This window comes from Falco rusticolus, chromosome 11, assembly GCF_015220075.1.
Source record: "Falco rusticolus isolate bFalRus1 chromosome 11, bFalRus1.pri, whole genome shotgun sequence".
NCBI lineage: Eukaryota > Metazoa > Chordata > Aves > Falconiformes > Falconidae > Falco > Falco rusticolus.
This window is the reverse complement of record NC_051197.1, coordinates 7,691,369-7,716,074: the sequence shown is the minus strand read 5'-3', so window position 1 is coordinate 7,716,074 and position 24,706 is coordinate 7,691,369. Positions and strand designations below refer to the sequence as shown.

The window sequence follows — 24,706 nt, the reverse complement described above, 5'->3', positions numbered from 1 at the left end:
AGAAACATGCTGAAAACCCCCTCTGTGGTTAAGCTGTTGCAAAACACAGCGTTGATTATATCCTTTAATTGGCCTCGGGAAGCCTCTTGGCGGCCTCTGCACAGCCCAGTCCCCTGCTGCACTGCCTAGGCTGAGGCTTCAAGCCACACACCTGGATCTCAGGGGCATCCACTCCGTGTTAGAAATTCAGACACCATTAATGAAATAAAAAGGCCTGTGAATCTGAGTGTACCATCAAACTGCCAAGGTGGGGCAGCTTCCTGCTTGAGCAAGCATTTGTAATGGAGGATGGCTTTGTTAAAAAGGCAATTAAAGTATTTCCAGTGGAGTATGAAGTTACGGGCAAGTGAAGTATAACACGGACTCCTGAGTTTTGCAACAAACCCTGCTGGCTGCCACACCAGCAATGTCTTGGCGTCGGGTTTTCCTGCACTGTGCTTAATGCAGACCCAGCTCATCACCAGCCCCATCTGCTTCTTGAAGCAATTCTGCAAAGGGATGTGGACTGTTACCACTTTTCTCCCCCCAAGTCATTTATCCTGAGTAGAACAATCTTATCTTCTTTCTGTATGGTTTGGCAGAGGTTCGCACTGTGCGAGACTCCCACTCTGCTGAGTCCCTGTTTGCTGGGAGGCCCGATGGAAAGTTCTTCATCAGGTTTCTGTTCATCAGGAGCCCGTTGGTAGCCCACCTTCCTGGGCGAGCACAGCTTGGCTGTGGCACTGCCTCGTCAGCCATTCTTACCTGCTCCCTGCTCAAGGGGAAGATCCCTGGCAAGGTTTGCAGAAGCCCCCTCCCACGTTGCCTCTTCTGTGTATTTCGGTTGGGTAACAGGTTGCATCTCTATAAAAAGAACTACTACGTCCTTTTTCAAACAGCTTTTTTGGTGCTTGCTTGCAACTGGGTGGATACAGAAAAGTATTTTGTGTCCTTGCGATGGATAGTACCTCAAGGGTAAATGATCTGAGATAGCTGCTGTTGATCTGCCTGTTTGTTTTCATTATCAGTGTTACCTCTTATCTGAAGCTCAATTGACACCTCCCAAGAAGAGAATACACGGGAGTGATGTTCTTATTCCAGCTGGGGCTGTTGGGTCTATTTAAGGCCTGTTTTAGGAGCTTGATGTATGAGGACTTGCATTCGGTATGATGGTTTTGGATGTGTGTTGAAACTTGCTTTAGGCAAGGCTGTTAAATTGCGTTCTGGTTAGCCCTCTTTGCCCACAGAGGATGCCTGCCGTGTTGTGGAACGATAATACCAAGGTAATTCCATACATTGGAGCCTAGAGATGAGATCATCCATCACTTGATTTCTCTGACCCTTTGATATCCTACTTTTTCTAAAATATATTCCTAGTTCTGTATAGTATTTCTCTGCTCTATGTTTTCTGTTCTTATTAGTTCAGACTAGCACATTTAAATATACATATACACAAATTTATACATGGAAGTACAGCCTGTATTTATACTTCAGCAGTCCTCCCCTGATGGATTGCTCATGTCTTCAGCTTACGTGCATTTTGGTGTTTACACCCTGTTTTGGCCCTCTGTCCCTAGCCTGTCCTCTTGGCTGATTAGGGATGATCTCTGTAATTTTGCTACCTTGTTCTTGAAGTACTTGGAAGGGCAGTTTTGTTCTTAGAATTGCCTTTAAGCTGACCTAATTCTTGCCAAAAGATACATTTTAGCACTCTTGCTATATTTTTAAGTGTTTGGAATCAAGGTTTCACAATTGGCCTAAGTCCTGACAGGGGCACTCATCCCATTTTCCTCTTGGCTGCCTGTTTCCAACTTTTCCAGTGGCTGTAGGGATCGCAGGGTTGATGGTAATGGTTTGTTTGCTTTTCGTGAGGTGAAGAGGCAGTCGAGCAGCGTAGGTAGAGCCAGCGCAGGGGAGGTGGCAGGACTGGTGGCTCGGCGGCAGTGCTGTTTTAGACCTGCTGAAGTCAGCTGTGTCCCAATTCCCAAATTCCCTGAAACAGCACCAGGAGGTGAGCAGCGGCTGCACATGCTTAGCTCAGCCATGCTGGGTCTGTGGGCTCAGTAGGCAGTTCAGGGCATAGCGTGTGCTGTTACTTACTCTTTAGTGCGTTACATTGCCCACCTGCAGTCACCTATATGCTTATACTCTTCACTGGGTGCCTGCCTATCCAGTAATCCATATGAAGCCCTTCACGTAAGGAACTTGCACAGACTTGTCCAAGTGATGCAATGCTCTGGGGGTTATAGCGTGGTAGGTTTGGGCCAAGCTCCTGTCTCAGGAGTCAGAAGCACGTGTCAGCGTAAGGGTGTTTTTTTTTTGCCTGCTGTACCCACAGGTGAGTCAAATCCTCTGAGTGAGTGGGGCGTGTGTGTGGGGACGACAGTGTTGGGGACAGATCACACATGGCTGAGGCCATGGGTTGAGTGGGGCAGGTTGTGAGCAAGCCGGTTTGTTGCACTGCATACAGGACCTGGCATAGCAAGAGTCGAGGCTGCCTGCAGACTTCAGGTATTACCCAGGATGATCAATACTAACGGTTTTAGCTGTTATCCCTTTGATTTATACTATAAACAAGTTGCACTGATTGATGTTTACCCTTTCCAGAAGGTAAATACGTGTCTGAAGGAAGTGTGAACGATTCCCCTATTTCTGTGTGGACCGTTAGCCTTCTGTCAGCTTTTCCATCATAGCTCCAGAGTGCTTCCTCCATCTCTTGTGCTTGAATGCAGCCTCTGAAAAACATGTTAACAGGATTCGTTTGTTTGGGATGTTCTTTTATTTTTTGTTTCCTGCTAGTCAGCATTTCCACAGCAGTAAGTGAATGGGACGCAGCAGGTTCAGTCTGTACCTTTCAGCAGAGGAGACAGTCCCAGAGATTTATTTGTTTTCAGCCTCTTCCACTATGGGACAGTTTTCTTCTTCCCAAAACTTCAGTTTTTAGTTATTGTCAAATCTGCTCTTCATTTCTCCAGCAGCTGTCTTGCTTGAACCGTAAGTGCTGTGTAACACAGCCATAGCACTGTAATAACGGTTTGCGCTTGCCAGGCATGAGAAGGGGTTTCTGCAGAGATAACCACTTGGCACGAGTAGGAGAGAACGTGTACCAGAAACGCAGATGTTGTGGTTTGCTGGTGGGGTAGGGTGATCCGCATACGTTTGCTGCTCTTCTACTACCAGCTGCAGAAATGGCTGCTGGCCCCTTCAGCTGGATTTTCTCCTTACCCAGCTGCTTGGCCTTGTAGTTCTCGGGGTGTACAAGTCTTGGGAGGCTGCATTTTGTGCCGTGAGTGTTCTTAACTCAGTGTTTGGGCGCAGCTGTTCTTTCCTGGCTTTGCTCACTGCAGCAACTTGACAGAAAAGCTTGAATTTTTGTAAATTGCGTATGGATCTTGTCCTTCCATATATGTATATATAAAACCCCTATGAAAATAAACATGCTAGGAGCTGCAATAAGAGGATTTTGTTATCTCTCAAGTTGTAGCCCAATGCTGTGAGTGGGGCTGTCTGGAGAGATGGAGTCAGTTCTCTGGTGAGCAGTTTGATGGTCTGGGATGTGTTGGTGTATGTGTTACCCACTTCTCTGAAGAAATTCGCACGCTGATGTGTGATGGTATCACTGCAGAAAGGAACAAAGACAGTTAAAACCAACATGAAGCTGGCGAACATGAATTTGGTTAGTGGAACCGAACCGTACTTAGCAGGCTTCTCTGATTCAAGGGCCGTATCCCTGTGCAGTCTGGAAATGTAAAAACTGCCTTGTTGTGTCAGGAGATTGTGCTTCCAGGGACTAATTACTGCTTTTTAATTACTGCTTTTTCCCCTACAACTCCTTCTTGCTAGTTTTGTGTATTCAGGTTTGCAGTGATGGTTAATGGCATTTCCGAGCAGGTGACTGTGGAGCGGCCAGTGATCTCCAGCTGCCAGGGGAGGTGGGTTTGCACCGGCCAAGCTGCAAAGGGCACCGTCAGCTCTTTCCCTTGGCAGTAGGTAGCCTCTTTAGGTTTGTGTGACAGCACAGGTAAGGAGCTTGAAAACCAAGTCCCCTTCTCTAATAGCCCTTGTCACCGTCTAGGAAAGCAGCAGGCAGGATGCATCTAGCTCGTACCTCCTCTCTCTGCCTCAGCTCAATTTTTGGTAGCAAAGCTGAGCTCGGCGGACAGGTGACATTTTAAGAGTCGGCAGCCAGGAATTGCTTTCTTTCGTGGTTGCTTATCTTTTCCAACTGTTCAGGTAAATTTATTTCTCAGTCATTTCAGTGGGATAACTGTGAAAAATGCGAAGGACAATTTTACAGTTTTACTAATAGCTTAAATGAGGTTGTGCCATCACTGCAGCCCCACCGTGGCTTTCACCAAAAAACACCTCCCCCTGAAATGGCGTATGACTCAGACGGGGCATTGCTTCTTAATTGGTGTTAGCAGCTGGAGAAACGCCGTGCGGATCCCGCAGGTTCCTCTCCTCTGTTGCAGACTTGTTTCCTTAGTCTGTTCTTGTACTAGTGACTGACCGTATCTACAATGCCCGATTCCTACAGTGCCAGAATTCTTACTAATCCTCCCTTAAGAGCACCTCGGTGGGAAGCATGTACAAACCTGAACGTGGCCCAGGTACAGGGGGGCCTTACTGGGTTTTGGAGTATTGCTGTCCTGGCTATGGACCAGTACGGTGCTTGTGCATGCATTTATTTCAGCATGAAAATTTTCTATTAAATATTTAAATGATAATTGTGATACTAATAAAATTTTAAAGGAAAAATGGACGTGAAATTTTATATGGTTTTTGGGTTTGCTGTCAAGCTTATCAAGGAATATATCGAACAAAGGAAAGTAAAAGTAAAGGGGTTTTGCTAAAATGGTCACAAACAGTTGAAGTTGGTTCTCCCCAGCAAGCAGTGTGGTAGCAGAACCATCCCCTGAGAAATCTTAAAAATGAAGTATATATTTATTGGCCTTAAAAGTTCCAGATGAATCAAATATACATTCAAAATTTAAATTCTGTGATTAGTCTCCTTAATGAGGAATGTGGGAATCCTGAGAAACGCAAGGCCTTGGAACCCTATGCTAAAGATGGGCGTGTATTAGCGGAGCAGTGCAATGAGTCTGTTTGGAAATGTATTATTATTTGTTGGGAGAGAATTGCTTGCAACTCCAGACTTATCACAGAAAGGGATTCGGTCTTTGGCACGCTTAAAAATTTGGTAAAGGATCAGTTACAGTTTTGCTTGATAGGGCATTAGTTTAATGTTTAATGTCTTTTCTGACTATATTGCTGTTCAGTGAATGGGGTCTGCTAGGCAAACCCATGCATTAGATCCCAGCTTGTACCAGAACGGCTGCTCTTGTGCACGCACGCGTGTTTGGTCTGGTTGTCTGTCCCAGGTGTCCCCCCCCAAAATGGGAGAGGCAAGAGGAGGGGATTTTTCTTTCAAAAGAACTCTTAGGTCTCTAAGTGTTCAGCTGTCGCAGTTACTTCTACTGACTGGCTACCTGGAAGCGGGAATATAAAAAGATTGGGTAACAGTTTCATTACATAATGTTTTATAGCAACTGATATTCAGCTTAATAAATGAACTGTTCTGTATGGCAGAAAGTGGTTTTTATAGTTGGCAGGCTGCTCGTAATGTTCTAAGGATTATTAAAGTAAGCTGTAGTTGCTGTATAATGCACATTATAATGGCGAGTGGTTTTACATTAATGTGTCTTGGGGGAGGATATTATTTCAGAATGTGTATTCACATATAGACGGAGCTTGAATCTTTTCATCTGGATCAGAATGGTGTTCACAGAAAAGGCCCCTTGACCATCATCCCAGTGAGTTCTTTGAGCAATAAAGTAGCAAGAAGAGAAAAATTCCTAAAATTCAGTGGGGATTTTGGGGAAAAAACCCCACAAACAAACCCCAAACCACCAAAAGGCGCTTCCCCCCCCCCCCCCCTCACCTCCTGACTTTACATCTATAAACCGAAGTTGTATTTAGGCTTCCTGCTAAGCATCTCACCTTAGAGGTGGAAAAACTGGGAAGCAGCAAGGCTGAAAGATTTGTGTAGCGATGGTGAGTGGTGTAATAGGCAGCGATGCTGCTACAAGGCTGTTAGAGCTGCAGAAAGGCCAGGCTGCTTCCAGGCCAAGCGTCCGAGGGCTGGTGAGCACTAAAGCGTATGTGGCACCGATGCAGCTGTATGTGAACCAGTGCAGCCGCTTTCAGACAGCATTTCAAGACAGACATTTGCATATCGAAGGGATTTCAAAAAAGAGCTGTGGGAACAGCTGGGGAGATTAAAATTGAACTGTTATATTTGCATTAATTAATTAGCAACCACGAGGCGTGTAGGCGCTATACCTACTGGTATTTAAACAAATGTGAAAAAGACTTAGGGGTGAACACAGCTAGGAAGATGTTTGTCTCCTTTGTTGGACTGAATTAACAGATAGGCTGTTGATCTGGTGTTAAAATGCAAATAAACATCCCAGGGTGAGACACCGAGAGCATTGGATTAGATGAGGAAGAAAATTCAGAGATGGAAACTGAGCAAAGCAGGTAGCTGTAGACAGGATCTCAGGGACAGCAGTGAAGCTTTAACCTCTGGAACTGTTAGATGTTATGAATTAATCATCTCACCTTTGACCTTCCTGAAAAGATAATTTGTGCATGTTGGTGCAATTATTAAAAACAACAAACAAAAGCCCTGATAACATACTGCCTATATATGGCGTAGAGGGATCTTAAAATAATCTTTATCCAGGGATTAAGAGTTTCTGATCTACCGCTGACCTGTTTTCAGAGTATTACAAATTCATTGCAGTTGCAAAAACAAGATGAAAATGCTGTAAAACAAGAGCAAAGCGGATTTACAGCGGCATAAGTAACCAAGGTAAATCTGACTGATGAGAAAACTTCAAACTAAAAATCATACTTTATGAAACCTCCTTTTTCTAGGCAAGAACCCAAAGCGTGCTTGGGAATCTGCATGCAAAAACACAGTGTCTGGGCCTTTTAAGCCATGTGTGAAAATGTTTATTTTCATTAAAGCTAAAAATGCAGATCTCCAGATGCCCTCTATGATCCCCAACCCCCCCCAAAGGAGGAGGAGCCACGGTGAGATGGAGACATAAACCCTGTTGCAGCCCTTGAATCTAAACTAATGCTGTCATGTAAAGGGCTGAATAAACATTAGGAAGGAATGATTTCTGCGCACAGAAAGCCAGGGAAGCTTGTGCTGACACCACCTAGTTTGTGAACAAGAAAAAAGCTGTGTATCTCCAGGGCTGCTGCCAGCTGATATGTTTCATCATTGCTAAATTCATATGGGGGGAAAATAATGATTAAAGCAAATTCAGTGCCAGAAAGTGACTTTTACTTCATTGCCTGACCCTAATATGTGGGTTTGATTATTTGTTTTGGCATTTTTTAGGCTTTTTGCATGGAGGAGTAGAGTTAACATGAAATTTCATCTTAGTGTGAAACGCCTGACGTCTTTATCAAATGGTAAATAACACTGACTTTGGCTAGAAGTTCAGTATTTCATAATTTTGTCTGCAAAAACATTTTCCCTGGTAGAGATGGGAAAAGTGAGATACCAGAACAATACACTCATGCTTGTCTTTGGAGTAAAATAACGATTACTTGGGTAACGCAGTCTTGTTTTATATAGATACGTGTCAGGGAGCCTCTAACTACAAATTTGAGTTGACTGAAGTGTTGAATCCTCACATTGTTACTCTTGAATATCCATGCTGGAGTGAGCGGGACCTTTCCTCAGCATAGGTTGATAGAAAGAAGTAGCCATTCTAATCCGTGCAAGATTTTCAAAGGGGTGATAAACCTGCACAGGCAGGGCTGTGCTCTGTCCTTACGGGCAGGTCGGCATTATTGCTGGATGAGCTTCCCTTCCAAAAATGCTTCAGAGATTTGGTAGTGGAGAAAGCAGAGGACGCAGCTGCCGGCGTGGTGATGTCTGCGCGTGGGGCCGGCCCTGGGTGTGTGTCAGTGGGGCTGCTGGGGGCTGGAGGAGCCCAGCTCAGCCGATGGGTGGTAGTCAGGGTCTAGCTGGAGCACCTCCTGCGGTCTGCTCCGTCTCTTACTTTGACCCCTCTGGGAACGCCGCATGTCACCTCAACAAACCAAGTGAGAAAAATCCGGTCTCTCATATTCTCATGAATAAATAGTTTAATAAAATATTTTTAGATTCATACAGGTATAAACATATCTTTTCTCTTTGAGAGGGGAGAGGACTGGTTTGAAAGTGTCTGTGTACCCTATAATTTGACTCTCTGCAATGTGTGCGGCCGTGTTCTTCCATGTTACTGGTATGTTTGTATCCAGCGGACTGCTAGCTCCATTTGGGCAGGCTTTTAATAGCAACCAAGAGGCAAGATGAACGTGCCACCAGCCAGCCTGTTGCAGAAGTGCACTGGATCGTGGGTGTTGAACGGTCACTCTTTTTTTTATTTACAGTAGTACAATCTATGCATTTTTTGCAACAGCTTGGCGGCCACACCAACCCCAGTTCTTTATATTCACAAACATGAAAGTGTCTGGGTGAAAATGGTGCTCTCTTCGCTGTTACTCGTCTGATGAGATTCTTGTCTACTACATGAAATTGTAGAAGCCCACAGCTGGCAACTATAAATTTCTGCCTTAATTGGTTATGTCAGACATGTAGCGCAGGGTGGTGGCTCTGCAGGGAGGGAACCTGAGACAGGACGCCAAAAGGAGCAGTGTTCCCATACGGCACTGGCAGTCAGGGAAGCATTTGTATATTTGGCATGGGAAGGGGCCCCAGGGGGTCCGTCAGGCCCCTCTCCTTCAGTTCTCCACAGGGAAGGTGACACCCATGGGAGAGGGGCGCTGCAGTAATGCAGAAGTGGTAGGTAGTCCCTCGGTGGCTGCTTGCAGCAAGCGCCTGCACAAGAGCAGAGCAAGGGGAATGAGGTTTTGTTCTTGTTTCACCCATTGCAGGCTTAAAAATTGTGTTGATGTGTACTGTCCAAAACTTAACCGAAGCAGTCGTCGGTTGGATAGCGTGACTGATTTCTTGTTTCAGAGTTGTCCAAATGTGATAGTTTTAACTTGTAACAGATTCGTACTTAACTGGAGCTTCCTTTTGCTGTGTAATTTCTGCCGAGATGAGCAATTTGCCGTTCCTCAGCTGTAGGCATTCACCATTTGTCACTGCTACTTTCAGACATTTTGAGAGTTTCTTGGATTTGCTTTCCTCCTCCTGTTTTTGCCTTTCCTTGTATTTCTGTGTTATTGCTTGCAGTCATGGTTTTGCCAAGGGGAGCTGCATTAAATACAGTAGCCTCCCCTCCTTCTGCCCCCATTAGCCCCAGCCTGTGCCGCGGTTAGTTATACTGCTCCTCTTTTTTGTAGGATGGGAAGGAGGGTGCATCTCTCTCCAAATACCGGGCATTCTGTATGCCATTGTAACAGATCAAGGAGCTAACAGTAATGTCCTCTACTGTTTATTTAATAATCTGTCCAAAGTAGTATAGCAAAGCCTTGCAAACCCCCCAAAAAAAGTTACTGGTATTTTGTGGTGTTAAGTTCTTGAAACATAAAACCAGGACCAGGCTCTGCCTTGAGCTGGTGTGTTCAGTGCAGGGGGCCTGCTGCGTTTGGGAGGGGAAAAACTGCTTTATTTTGCTGGCACCAAAGGTTCTATCTGACAGGTCATCCCTGGCTTCAGCTGGTGCTTTTCCCTACCCGAATGATGATTAGAGAATACTTTAGATAATTTAAATGGTTAAAAGGCAACTGATGTAGAAGAAATATGTGATACTGTGAAATCCAGTTTAGAGGAGTCAGGAAACGGATCAAACTTACAGAACCCACTGGCATTTTGTCTTTTGAACCTTCTCATAATCCTCTTGAGTTCTGCTGGGAAATCAGAGGGGAAAATCCTAATACAGCTGAATTAATATCGCTGTGAATTTTAGCTCACAGCTGAATTGCAAGTGGTAGGCGCTGTATTAAAAGCAGAATTGCCAGGCACTTGTATTTTTAATTAGCAAGGACTCCTGCTGCTGGGCACCCCCGGCACTGGCCAGCAAGAGGCTGCATGCTCCTCGGGCTGCTTCTTCCTGGCCTTCCAGGAGTCCTGGCTGTCTTTCCACTTGCTGTGGTTCCTAGCAGTGAAAGAAGAACCGCTTTATCAGGTTTTACAAGTGCAGCATTACGTGCATTAGACCCCGTATCTGGACTTTGCCAGGTGTTGGTGTCTGTTGAACGCTGCACTAGACCATTGCTGGAGCAGACCAGAAGGTGAAGAGGGAATGGGAGGGGAGCGCAGCTGTGTTCCTGCTGCTGGAAGTACTTGGAGATGCCCGCAGGGCTCCACGCTCTGTAAGGACAAGTGTGTTTCAGGAGGTGGTGGCTCTGTCACAGCCAGTGAAAGCCCGCGGCTGCCCCGTATCCGTGACGGGTGAGCAGGAGTTTGGCGGTGGGAACTTTGTCGGAGGCACTGCGTGCTGCATCAGCGCTTCCAACGGTGCAGCTGCACCCGCTGCTGCACTCTGCTTGTTCTGCAGCAGTGCCCTCTGAAACATCAGCTTTTGCATTTTTCAAACAGATGAATCGATGCTGTTGTGCCTCTGACGGACTGGGCTTATTTTCAGAACACATCTATAAGCTGATTTTTTTTTTTCCCCTCCTGTTTAAGAAGTATCGTTAAAAAACAGGCCTCGTGCAAGAAATAGTCTCCCTGTTAACAGTAGATGTATGGCTCCCGGCCAGCGCTGTCCTAATAGTCTCTCCTGTTCAAAACTGGTGTTTATGTCCAAAAGAATGCTTTAAAAGCAAGTAAGACAAGCACCATGTTAATATAAATGTTAGTGAAAATATCAGATCTAAAGTTTGTTAATATTTAGAAGAAGTTTCTGAGAATGAGGCAGAGGAAGGACCGCGTGATACCTACACGTTGCCTATTTTCGTTTGGGAAATGTGCTTCAAACATACAGCAGCTGAAGTCCAGCTTGGGACAACTTGTAAAATCATGTTAATATATATGAACAAATACAAAACTTGGAGTACTTACTCAGCTATTCTTTTTATTGTCCAGGTGACTTTTGTGTGTTTAAAAAAAAAAAAATGGAATCTACAGTTCTGGATTGGAGTTTTATGTGGCTCAGAACAGTTCACATGAATTTTAGTTATTACAGAACCAATAAAACTTTCCGCTTAAGAATTAGGTACTGTCCTCATCTTCGCAAAGAATTCTTCCTAAAGTGTAAAAAAATCACAGAATCTGCTTTTTGTTGCAAGTACTTGGGGCTCTCCCTCAGCCATTATATTGTTCAGTTCAGCATCTTAGCAGTTCACCAGCTGCTATGTGAAGTTTGTTGTACATGTATTTAATGTGTGAATGATTCCTGGAGATAAAAAACTTTTGCAGAAAACAGCCACAAACAGCTCCTTGCTTAAGATACTGGCTTCAGTTCTTTATCCCAGGCTCAATATAATTATAGCCCCAAAACTGCAAAGTAGGAGTGGGAGAAACATTTATAGGACTGAGAGGAAAAGTTAAAATACATTGCTTGTGCTGTGCTACGAAATTCTGGGAAAGCCTGTGGGGTTTTTTTTAACTGAAATATTTTAATTTTAGGAGCAGGTCCCTGTTCCTGTTTATCACCCGACTCCTAGCCAGACTCGGCTAGCAACACAGCTGACAGAAGAGGAACAAATCAGAATAGCGCAGAGGATAGGCCTTATTCAGCATCTACCTAAAGGAGTCTATGATCCTGGAAGAGACGGCTCCGAGAAGAAGATCAGAGAGTAAGTTACAGAACTCTTAACTAATGTGGCTGTTGCACTGGTTTGTGATAGTGCCCTGGGAAACCTGATCTTGTCCTCCTGTTTCTGCCTTCTTTTCAAGGACTGTAATTTAATGTAGCTTTCTGGTAAAAGAAAAAAAATAATTTTTTTTTATCCATGCTGGTTTTCCTGTTACAGGTGAAACTTACTTTCTTGACCCATGTAATTCATGCCCTTTATAGGCTTTTTCTTCTTCATCCTCTCTTCACGGGGAAATAATTCCATGTTGCTTCCTCCCCTTTATGGCTCCCTTTTCTCATTTCTAACTGTGTGCACCCTGAGCTGCCCCTGCCGTGCCTACACAAGGCTAACTGCCTTCACTAACGGTGCAACCACGGGCACATTACTACAGAGGAAACACCAAAACCCGCTAGTGCTTGGTGGAGCCAGCACGGACAGAGCTAGGAACCCCTCACAGTATCTACAAGTACTAAAACTTTGTTTTGACTGAAACATACCTAGGAGTAGGTATTACACTATTCTCATTTCCAGTGTGGTAACAGCAGCTTAAATATTTTTATGATATTTTTTTTTTCCCCCCTCAGATGTGTCATTTGTATGATGGACTTTGTTTATGGGGACCCTATCCGATTTCTGCCGTGCATGCACATTTACCACCTGGACTGTATAGATGACTGGTTGATGAGATCCTTTACCTGTCCATCCTGCATGGAGCCAGTGGATGCAGCACTGCTTTCATCGTATGAGACTAACTGAGCCAGGGTTTCTCCACTGAACCTTCAAGGAGACCATCCACTTTAATGGGTTTGATCCTTTTGTCATTCAGCCCAAAGAGCCAGGAATTAGGAATTAAGATCATGCACAAAGTATACATTTCCTAATAAATAAATAAATAAAAAATTATTCCTGAACGGCTGCAAATATTGGAAAAAACATAGTATTTTAGGGACTATAGAGAAGTAGGTTGTTATTTTTAATGTAAAGCCTTGACCCACCATTGTCTTTTAATGTTTGTTCTTACACCCATATATAGGAATTGTGTAAAGTGTTACAGCAACTGTAAATGTTTAAACTGCGTGTATCCAATTTTATTAGCAGCAAGATAAGAGTATTTTTTTCCTAAATAAAGTAACCAGTTTTGTTCTGATTCTTTTCACAAGTCCTGGCATTTGGGTCAAGGCTTTATTGAAATCTACATTTTATAACACTGGCACAAAGAAATAGTTTTAAGCTTGTTTGCACAGTTCTTTTTCTTTTCTTTTCTTTTCTTTTCTTTTTCCTTTCCATTGGAGATGGAATTCATTGCCTTAGGTCTTTTTAATAGTGTATTGTTATTGTTGGGCTGGCTCTATGCTTGAAAACCAGTTTATTTATAACCTGTTAAAAGTGCTATATTTTGTTTGCAGTTAGGAATATGCAGACTTCAGTGATCTCCTAGCTTGTAAGCAAACTGAGATGCATTATCCCTTTTCTACAAGTGATGAGGAATATGAAGATATGAAATGAGTCCTACACTGAAATGATGGTTTCATGGTTTTTATAACTTGCTTCGGTTTTGAGGAATCAACAGCCTTTAAGCTTTAATAATGTCACCTTTAACTTGATCAGGGTTAAAAGTGGGCCAGAGGGACAATAAATAGTTAAGGCAGCATGACTGAAAAAAAATAATTATTTGGAACTAATGTAGCGTTAGCGTTGATCACTTATTCTACTTTTTTCTCCCTAAAAATGGTTGTCTTGGATCACAGCAAATGGATACTGCATCTCTCGTTCTTGTAGTTCTTAGGTTATCAGAAGTTAAGAATAAACATACTGTATCTCAGTCTCCTGTATTAAATGTATCTGTTAAGCCCTGCTGGCTGGCACATCAGTCCACCAAACAGATGTGAAATCAGATATAAGAAAAATATATTTTGTTCTGCATGTAAATGCAAAGTTTATATAAACACAGAGTGTCATACTAGCAGTTGAGGGGGGAAACAGGACTGCTATAGCAAGAATGACACAATTAGCAAATTTCTATAGCCAACAGTATGTGCTTGTTCAGAGATGGTTTAGCAAAGATCATAGCTGTAAAGACCTTTTATCCACTTAGCATAGTTTTTTTTCTTTTTTTCTTTCTTTTTTTTTTCCCCCTCCCCTCTTCTTAACATACCTTCCTGTGACTTTTATACATTCAGCGCAATGCTGATACATTCAGAAATCCTGGTCTTGCAAAATGAGATGCAATCTCAAGTTAACCACAACAAATCAGGGAATGTTTCTGATTGTTTTTCACGTATAGTTTGAGTACTTGAAGTTGTGTTTAAAGACGCAAGTACTTTGAAGACTTTGTGTATTTACAATGTAGAAGTGTGCATGATATGGATAATTTTTGAAGCAAAATGTAGAATCAACATGATTTATTTATTATTCTTGCAGCTGACAGCAACCTGCTCTCTTACAGAACTCCTCTAAGTAGCAGTCAGAAGGAATTCAAAGCAGTCTACAGGTCTAGGTTCACTCTAATTGCTGCACCTTTATCCGGACACAATGTTTTGCTGAAGTCATACATACCTAATTACATGGATCAAAATCTGGGAAGAGAGACCTGAAGTTGTGCAGTATCACTGTTCCTTTTCATCATTCCATGTGTGTTCCTTTATGTCCTGCTTTTTGTCTGTTTGATTTGGCGGGTTTGGTCTCTCTCTCTTTTTTTTTTTTTTTTGGTAAAACAATGTCCACATTAAGTATCCACTTATTTTCCTTATCTTGTTAAAACTGGCAAATGAACAATTTGAAAAAACAGCGTTGTCATGTTGGTTTTAGTCTTTATTTATTACAGGACTTGATTAAGAAATATTTGAAAGAAATCTGAAGTGACAGATTACTGACCTGAATGCTTTTCTAGGCACTTTGTATAGCTGAACTTTGAGCACTGAGATACTTACCGTGCTAAGGGAAAGAGTGACTTTTATTAAAATACTTGTTAAATAGCAAAAAGGTGTGAAGGGCTAAAACTAGAGCTGATTACACAAAAACATTCCAGAAAGTTCAAATTTTAGCCTAAAGACAACCGTGTAAATACGACAAATAAATCAAATGTTTTTTTCAAGTTTTTAGGTGCAATGCTGTTCTGGATGATTTCTAATTCAAAAAAGTAACGGATCTGAAATTAACGCAAAGTAATGTGTAACCTGAATTACAGCTACAGTTGTGAAACCAGATCTGTGTCTTCATTCCACCACCTGTAAGATGAAGATAGTATTTGCCTCCTGTCTCAGAGGTGTAATAAATTACTTACGTTTCAGACATATTAGATAGATAGTCCATTTACAGCACAGCTGTTTCCTAAACCAGAGGCTGCTGCAGCTCAGTGAGTGGAAAGGGCTGGCTGTCATTCGTCTGGACCTGTCCAGCCATAGCCCTTCTTATGCCAGGGCTGTATGTTTCAGGGTTGACAAGCCCATAGTAAAATGTTTGCAAAACAAGCTGAAGGGAAAAAACCCACCTCTTACAGCCACCCTGTGTCAGTAAGGTTAGAGGTGCATCAACAGTCATCAAAAACGTTGCTTTTGTAGGGACCATACTGTGTGATGAAAACGGTCAGTGCAACAACATTGTTTGTACTTTAACTGGCACCACAAGCCTGGCACGGACCCAGAAATAGCTGAGTGGACCATCGGGCTCGAGCCTCTGCGATTTCGAGTGACAATGCAAGAGAGTCTGAGTGTGAAAGTCCACATGCCCCTAGTCACTGCCAGCCGCCACAGCCTCTCGTAAGGACCTGATACCCCATTTAAAGATGAAAAGCTGCCACAGAAACAGCGCAGGTAGGGACCAAGGGCCTTGCTGACATCCAAGATGCTGGCATAGCAGGCAAAATTATTAGGTCATATTTGCTTATAGTAGGAAATGGATTTTGTCTCCTACAACAGAAGAAAACAAAATTCCCACAAATCTGAGGCAAAAGAGATGCAAGGACAAGTAACAAATACTCCATTTTATAAAGACCTTTATGATGCTTAAAAATTATTGCATGCTACTGGAATTACCACTTTAATCATTTCATGTCTAAGGACAATAATCCTTATTACTTGTTGTCAGTTCATTATGTAAATCTGGGAGAGAATCATAAAATTTGTACATAAACCAAACCAAAAAAAAAAAAAAAAGCAAGCAAGCCCAGAGAATTTCTTTGTGAGGAGCTAGTGCTGTAGAAGGGCTTTAACCACGTAAGGTTTTAAAAGTTCCTACCCTCTTGCAGCTTCTCAGGGCTGAAAGCAATGAGGAGTTTACAGCCCTCTCCTTGCCGTGGCAGAAGTGCACATTTCTAGGCTAAAGGATTACGAAATACCTGAACTTACTCAAGTTGCCAGTTTCAATACTTTGACATTTCCTGTCCTTGTGCAATTGCGGTAAAGATGAAAATTCTTCTGAGTCAGACTGTCAGTTAAATAAATAACAAGATGGCTGAAACCAAACATACAAGGCCTCGTCAGTTAAACCCCAGATTAAAATGGTCTTAGGAACAAAGTGGATGCTATCCGAGTAAAAATGCGGTTTATTACAGGCACCACATTTTTATTAAACACATACCTACTCCTTGATAACCTGTACAGAACATGAATAAAATCTGTTCGGAAGAACCCTTCTTAATACCCAGAATCAAAATTAGCTTCAAGGATTAACTTTTCCTTTTATAGAGCATTCAACTTTGAAAAATATAATTTATGCTAACCATCCTTGGCAGATTATCTTGCATTTAAACCTGTTCTGGGATGAGTTAGGGGCTCTGGAATTTTTGGTATGAAATGCAAAGTTAATGTCTTTTGATAAAAAGAACAGTCTAAACATATTTATGAAAGCATCTTTTTGATTTAAGCAGAAGAAATAATTACATTTGCTAGCGACTGATCTATTACAGTATCCACTCTGCGCTGACACTTAACTACGTAAAAGGTGCAGAGGAATCTATAATAAAAAAAAATAATCTGTGAAAATGCCTGTACCTGTTTCTAGTAGCATAAAGGTAGGTACTTACTCAGCAAGAGGGGACCAACCGTGCTACAAAAAGCCCCCAGCCCTCCTCTGTCCTCTCAGTTGGAAAACAAGTAGCAATAACTTCATAAACTTCGCCTTTGCAACACCAACCCCATGACAACATTTGCCTTTATTTTAAATAAGGCGTTTCAGCAGTAACTCTGCACACACCAGTAAGCGCCCAGTTCACTGCACGTATGACACACACGCCGCTGTCCCCCCAGCCCGGCCCTTGCTCACCGGAGGCACATGTCCCAGGCTTCTCGCCCCGGGCAGACAGGCTTCCACCTTTGTAGCCCCTTTTCCCTACCCTCCCGCCCCGTTACTGGTAGCAGCTCATACTGGGTGAGCAGACTGAGGGAGACAGACAGGGCAGAAATTCCAAGGGGAAAAATGACCGCCCCAAAGCCGTGTTTGCTGAGCAGGACTGAGCCCGCCCAGGTGCCGTCCCGCTGAGGCTGAGCTCTGCTGCTGTCCGAGTGAAAACCCTGATGCTCCTGAACTCTCCAGCCTAAACTGCTTTTTGGTGAGGCCACCTCATCGAAGGGCTCTTGCTCAGCTGCCTGGTTTTGTTTTGGGATTTCTCCTTGTAGAAGGCGATACACTGCACACTCTTCTTTCCTTTATGCTCCCACAGCAAACCATTAGTAAAGGTCCTTAATCTCCCTGCTTTTTCCTCAGCCCTCTTCTGAAAAGCTGTCAAGGCTTTTTTTAAAAGACATAATCTATCTTGGTGGTTTGTTTTTTTTTTTTTTGTTTTGTTTTAAGTGCTGAATTTAATAATTGCTGAGTTCAAACAGTTTGATAACTTCAAAAAGCTTTGGCTACAGAGCCTGCTACTGGTGTGTGTGAGTATACGTACATAGACTTTTTATGTATTATCTATATATACTTTTTTATATGTATGTTTGTGTGTGCGTGTGACAGATCACGTAGTTTCCATAGACACATAGCAAAGGCACTACACCTGAGATCCCTGTTGTTCCTCGGAAATACCAAGAATTACTTGTGTTGGCGATAAGCCCAGCATCACTGAACAGAAACCTGACCCAGGACGCAGGTATCCACAAGCTGCAGTAACGAAAGCCGGAGCAAGTTTTTCACAATAACAATCAGCCATTGGAATAGTCTCCCCAGGGAACGGTGGGTTCCCCAGCCCTGGACACTTTTAAGATTGTGCTGGGCCATCTCGTCTAGTCTGTGCTTTTGCCAAGAAAAGTTGGAGCAGATGATCCTTGAGGTCCCTTCCAACCTGGTATTCTACAATTCTATGACTGAAATACCAAAACTATACCTGGCCCTGCTGGTTGCTTCTAAAAAAACCTTGCAGCTGCTTGGCAGAGGTTGCGTAACCTTGGCAGTGATGACAGCAGTACTGGCTGCTGCACCCAGATGACAGTGACGTTGAATATGATCCATGCATTGTCTCTTCTAGAGTTAAACAACATTGCTTTGCCTCCCTAGAATGATTTACTGAACTCTGCTAACTGGCAGAGATAAAGTTCCTATTCTGTGTCTCTGGATAGCAGGAGCAGAGCAGCCTTCAGGCATCTTGCACTGTCTCTACCAACGTGTCCGGGAACCACCGTGTGCACAAACAAAACACCAGCTCATCCTACAACTCTACCTGTGGCACTGTCGGCACCAAGCACGGCCCCTGTGGCTCCAGCATCACCGACCAAGCACTAAGGAAGTTGTTCCTTACCTCCACACCCTGGGTGCTGCAGGATGAAGGGAACAGTGAGAGATGAAAACTGTCCGGAATATTGCAGCTTCTACCTGTCCTCTGTTTCTCGCCACATTGCTACACCGCTGTTCAACCACAGACCTGAAACTGTACCGTGCTTGACTAACACGAGATAAACATTTTTTTTTTTAAATTTTTTTTTCTTTTCTTTTTTGAATTGAAGCAGCCCATAAAGAGAGCGTGCAGGGAGGGGTTGTGACTGCTTTGTTTTGTGTTTTTTCTATAAAATAGTCAAGGAGAGATAAAGCAAGTAGAATTCAATGCAATGCATAACTCTAAATAAACATTTTGCCTATGTTTAGCCAGCAATGAAAGTAAGTAGGTCCAGAGATTTAAAACCCCCAGAAAATAATGGAACGCAGCCCAGTCCTACAAAAACATTGTTGAATTTGGAGCAAATGCCATGCAGAATTTTACCTCAGTGCAATACAGATATTTATTAGCTCTGTCGCTGTTCATAAATCTTAGAGACAGGGATTGACTGGGCATGTTTTTAAAAGTAAGTATTTGGTGTTTGTTCTTTTTTAATACCTGAAGCAAACCTAGATAGCATCTTTTAAAAATATCATTCAATTAAAATACTTGCCAATACATGCTTTGCACATAATCCATCACAAAAAGGTATTTGCAGAACACAATGAGAAAAGCAGCAAGTTCATTTCTAGTCTGTTCAGGTTTTGTGTTCGTCAGTGACTTTTCCAACCATTAACCATTTTCCTGTACAGCAGTAAACAACATGACTCACCTCTTTATCTTCTCCTCTTCCTCCCAGAGAGGGAACTGTGTGGAACACATTGTTTTGGTCATTCCATATACATTTGCTTTGCTGCTGTTTTTTTTTAATCTTTTTTGCTTGAGAAGGCAAAGAAATGCATCTCGCAGGTGGAACTGGAGGCTGAGGGTGTTGTATTTAAACTCTTAGGAGTGTCTTCTGCATTCTGGGACTGACCTCTAGGAAAGCCTTGTTTCACACAGAGCAGCATTACTTGATGCTTCTGTTGGGCCAGAGGCATGCAAGCTGTCAAAAATATCATTCCATCATCTTTTAGTCATCCTGGACCCAGGCCGCAGGTCAACTGAAAACACTAAGGCACTCAATATAGACTTTAATGTCAAAACCACTGTGAAATGGGAGAAAATGTTTGATACGATCCTGTCCTATGCTGCTATGTTTTATAAAAGGCAAAGTTTCCTAAGCAAAGTTTGCTGTATCACTGCAGCGTGAACAACTTAAGGCTAGGCGCTGTCAGAATGGGCCAGTCTTCAAACTAACCATCCACGGCAGAATGCGTTAATTGTAGCTTGTAATAGAACTGTGTATGACTAATAAATGAAAACATGCTTCTGTGCTACTGGTTTTAGTTGAGCAATCGTAAGCAGGTGTTTCCAAATAATAGTAGTTGTATCATGTTTGTCACTTCATCAAAATAATCTTCTGATCATCAAGAAATCCTGTGACCGGATTCAGCTTCAGCCCCTGTTCTTCATCCAGCAAGTTACCTTGCTTGGTGGTATTCCTAGGAGCTGGGTGTTGATGCAGTTACCTCTCGTTAGACCTCAGTATAAGCTGCTGACTTTTCAGCCCATATCCTCCTTCAGTTTAATGAGATCCACATATCACATCTAATGATAAAAGCGATGCTCATTTTACTGCCTTTCCTTTCCTGGCCCCTACCACTCTGAGGTGACTTAGCAGTATCACAGGGGGCACCACGGCAGTTGCTGCAGACATCCAGGAAACAGAGTATGAATTTCTATCCTCAACTACTGGCAGGAAGCCACTTAGCAGTGTTACTAAAAAAAATACACAGAAAAAGAAATACAGTTTGTAAGTTTTACCATAAAGGTCCTACCAAGTGCAGAAAACTGTTTTCTGCTGTATGAGTTAGTCACCTGCCTTTGGCCGAGGACTGAGAAGAGTTCGTACCAGCAACTGTGGGCTAATGCCTAGTAGGAAGAGTGGGTTTCTTTAGCAGTAGTCTGACAGTTCGGTGTTTGAAAGCAGAAGGAAGTGCTCCTGCAAATGAGGTGCTGGCTATATCCATGGGAAGCAGTCCTTACGTTTCCTGAATCTTAGGCCATGCTGAAACCCCTTGATTTGTGATTCCATTGGAGTATCTGCTGTTTGCTGGTAGGTGGAAGATACCCGACACTGAAGCTGTTTGAAACCTCGCATCCGTTGTGCTTCCCCTAATTCATTGTACTTGGGACTCGGGACTAATGAAGCCATTTACCAATCTGGAGAGCAGCTTCAGGCAGAATGCAGCAGCTTCAGGGGAAGCAATGGAAAAACAATCCCAGCACAGACCTTCCAGCCCGGACTGACACTGCTGAGCTTTTGATCCCTGCCACAGAAGAGCATCAAAATGAAGTATGCTGATGAACGAAGAGTAACAGTGGGCAATTCAAAATGTAACACATTGAAAAATGTATACAGTGACGACGTACCAGACCTTCCATTCACCCTTTAGCAAGCAAGGTGCTACTTTCCTTTAGTGAGTTCAGAATATTACAGTCCATACATCTTTGTTGCATCAGGAAGGTGAATATTCCTTACTGGTTGGGAGCTAAAAAGTCAGAGTGAAAGCACAGACTGCTTGATCGTGGCTAACGACAGAGTCCTCACCTGAAGATGAGGTCCACGCTGTGACTGGTGTCGGTGCTCGACCAAAGATCACTATGAAAATCTTAGTGTTTTCATTGCTGCAAGGAATCAGAGAAGCTGACTGCATATTGCACAGTACGCCCTTTGTGCAATGTATCTAACATCAGGCGAAGCTCAGTTGTGGGTGAAATTTCACTGAAAGTTTCAGTGAGTGAGGCCTTGAGAGATGAATCTACAGTCAGAAGGATTGTTCACTTTCTGCAAAGTATAATTTATGCTAATTTTCATGGCATTGCTTGCTTCAAAGATGCTAAGACTGCCAAAATATTTGAAAAGGACAGAACTGGAAGAAGAGGCGTTATATGCATGAAATAGAACAAGAATCTTTTTTATTCTATACAAAGAATGACTGAATTTTTACACTTAGGTTTTGATGTGCAGTATGTAAATAGCGTAACTGTTTATACTGAATTTTATCTGAGTTGAGAAATTTATCTGAGAAAGTCACTTTAAAAAAATGCATTCTTCATCTATGATTTTAACTTGGGCAGACTTTTATAAAGGATGTCTATTTTTAAGATAATGTAAGTTCTCCATGTTGAGGAACAGGTGGTTCTGTCTCCTTGCATGTTAATTCGCAAATATAAAACAATGTCATTTCCTTAAAGGAGGTAATAGCAGAGCTATAAACTGTCTATTTTCTCTTCAGCTGGGAACAATCGCTTTAGAAAGAATATTCACTGTGAGGTACATAGATATGAATCTTCTTGACAAGCATCTCCGTTGGAGAAGAAGGGCTGTCAGAAGACCTCCCATCTCCACATACCAGAATGGGTCATGGGGAAGAAGCTCTTGCAAAAGGGAGGTAGAAGTATGCCCCCAAAACCCACAGGCATATAAACGTATAAACATGGAGCTAACACAGAGAATGGTAAATACGAGTCAAGTACACGTTATGTCTGACTTCACCGGTTTTGCAGAAAAGCAGCAATTCTATGGCAGGCAGCACTGGAAAGCAGACTTAGCTCATTGCTCTATCCTCAAAGTCCCTGACACAGAAATTCCCCCCAAAGACCAATAAAGAGCAAAAAGATAAAGGGCTCTCCTTCGTAAAAAGCAGAGCGCTGTGCCAAGGGAGCCTACTCCAACCCCAGCTTCTTAACACAGGAAACATCGATCTCTTTAAACATGGACATCTCAAGTCAGGCAAACATTTGACCAATCATTTGAAGAAGGAATTGACTGTCACAGTAACTCCTGTACTGCTGTGCGGCCAATAAAATATTGCTGTTTCTTAAGTGACCTTCAAGGACTTGTGCTTTAGATTCGACATAAACTTCAGATCAGGTTTGTTCTGATGAAAAAACTGTTTCCTAAGGACCTCCTGTTTTAAAACTTGTCAAAGAAGCAGTGATGCAGTTTTATACTGTCAGCACCTTCCCCCTGCCCCAAATCCTCACTAAATCATTCAGCTGCTACGAGCAGCAGACTTGACATGAAAACCAAATTAAAGTCAAGATACTTGCACAAGGGAGACCATTTTTTTCACCAGCAAGTTTCTTATAGAAGCAAAAATGTGGCTGGTAAAAGCTAGTAAAGAGAAGCTTTCCATGCACAACTTGAAATGCCCAGGATTCAGAGCTCCTCCCTGCTGTGTTTCTTGTGCACCGAGATTTTCTTACACCATTTTGACTAAGTACGTACTTGGAAAAAGCGATGCTTCCTTCTCAACTGCTATCAGTATGAATTCAAACAAACATTTAGAGGTAACTGAGATTAAATCCATGAATCTTTAAAGTTTCGTTGTTTGGGTTTTGCCAGTCATTCCCCTTTATGTTGCAGCTTGCTTAGTAAATGTTGCGAATGCAAGAGAAAAGCACACGATTGAAAAATGAATTACACAGATGTAAGTATTCAAAAAGCCACGGTTGGAAAAACCAGTATTTTTCAGAGTTATGGTTGGTTTGAGAGGGTTTTTGCCATGTTATTACACTAGATTAATGTTTTATGCATCACCTTTAAAATTTTAAATTATTTGGTTTCTCACTGACTTGAAAGAGAAGGAAAAATAATTCTAAAGTGTCAGTAATTTTCTGCACCAAAGTTTGCAACAAACAGGACATCAAAGGAGAAAAAGTTACGACACTGCTGAGGCTCCGGAGTGCATTCCATTTTCTGGGGCGGATTTGGCTTGGTGCAGGGCAGCTTGAATTCTGAAATGTGTTCTTGTTTCCATGGAGTAATTCTTGTAGTTTTGTCTAAAACAAAAGCAGATCCACTCTGATGAATATATATATATATTTAAAACATTTTCGAGTTATCTTTATATTACTGTTATAAGCAAAACAACTGTAGACAGCAAAAAAGCCTTTCTTCACAAGCTCCTTTGTTGCCTACTCTAAAATACAAGGCATGTGTTCCTAGCCAAACAATGCAGCTCTTTGTTCTTTATTTGTAGTTCACTGTCTGGCAATTACCAGAAAAATATAGCTTAATAAGAAATTGAATCTGGCCCACTCACAAAATATTGAGTCCATATTAAATATCTGTAAATCTACTTAGTTTACATTCAGAAATTGGACTATTTTTCCCTGTTCTCAAAGTATAACTGACAAATTTGAATACAAAAATTTTAAGGATTTTTTTAAAAAAAATATTTCAATAAGATGAGCCTATCTTAATTCAGCAGATGGATTCCAAGGAAGCGGATAAGGGGGGCAGGGAGGGAAAGAGGGCAGCCTTTCCTGACCCAGAAGAGGGAAATACCCCATCTGCATCCTATGGCTGGCAACGATGTGTACTCTGTGTAGAAAATAAGGCCAGACAATCTGCTGCCCTAGAAACTTGGAAAGAGAAAGGGGCTAGACATGAGACTGCACCAGCTTCCAAGAAGCAGTTCACCAGCCTGGGGAAGGCTGACAGGGCTTCCTCCCCAAACATCTCCTGGCTGGCTCAGCAGTGTCATCTGCCTAGAGTTTCCAGTGGCTATGTCATGCTCTAAAGAACTTACAGAACTCTAAACGAGTTACAGAAACATTAAAAGAATCTGTATTTTCACGGAAAACCTAAAATATTTATAAAAAAAAAATTGCCTCTAGGACCACGTAGGAAGTGAAGATCCTATTTCATCGGAATTAACATGTCAGCTCCTGCAGGACGGATACAGAATCCAAATACCAAACCCGATTAGACACACTAATTTTCTTTTAGAAGATATTTGTCATCTTTACAGAAACGTAACATTAAGTACTAAACAGTCTGTATACCTTAAAAGCATTTCAGTTCAAAATTTGTAATTCCCATCACGCATGGAAGCAGGTACCTGTCACTATGGCAGTGGCAGTCTCTTTGGGAGAACAAGGAATTCCACACCCATCCTACACAAGCTTGTAATTTTAGGTATGCAACACCCAAGAGGCTGACTGTAAAAAGGGTGATCGGGTTCTGCTGTATGCTGATCTGAAACCCTTTGGAGTTTTTTTTCTTTAGATTAAGTAGATTTTTATCATGCAGATATTGTATTTCTCATCAGTAGGCTGATATTCTTGCTTGTACCTTAAAGTTGTACAAAGAGAAAT

General features: G+C 42.4%; 2 protein-coding genes across 4 annotated transcripts in view; one reads left to right on the top strand and one right to left on the bottom strand.

Annotated features, from left to right (window-relative positions):
- The window catches only part of RNF11 (ring finger protein 11), a 32,506-nt gene extending 18,928 nt beyond the window's left edge, over positions 1–13,578 (top strand). The window contains exons 2-3 of the mRNA XM_037403491.1: positions 11,585–11,754; positions 12,339–13,578. Coding sequence (XP_037259388.1) covers positions 11,585–11,754; positions 12,339–12,510 — 342 coding nt within the window. The 3' untranslated portion in view covers positions 12,511–13,578. The remainder of the gene's footprint in view (positions 1–11,584; positions 11,755–12,338) is intronic.
- TTC39A (tetratricopeptide repeat domain 39A) overlaps positions 13,023–24,706 on the bottom strand; it is a 58,462-nt gene continuing 46,778 nt past the window's right edge. For all 3 annotated transcript variants that reach the window (XM_037403490.1, XM_037403488.1, XM_037403487.1), the window contains one exon: positions 13,023–23,386. In XM_037403490.1, coding sequence (XP_037259387.1) covers positions 23,266–23,386 — 121 coding nt within the window. In that variant the 3' untranslated portion in view covers positions 13,023–23,265. The remainder of the gene's footprint in view (positions 23,387–24,706) is intronic.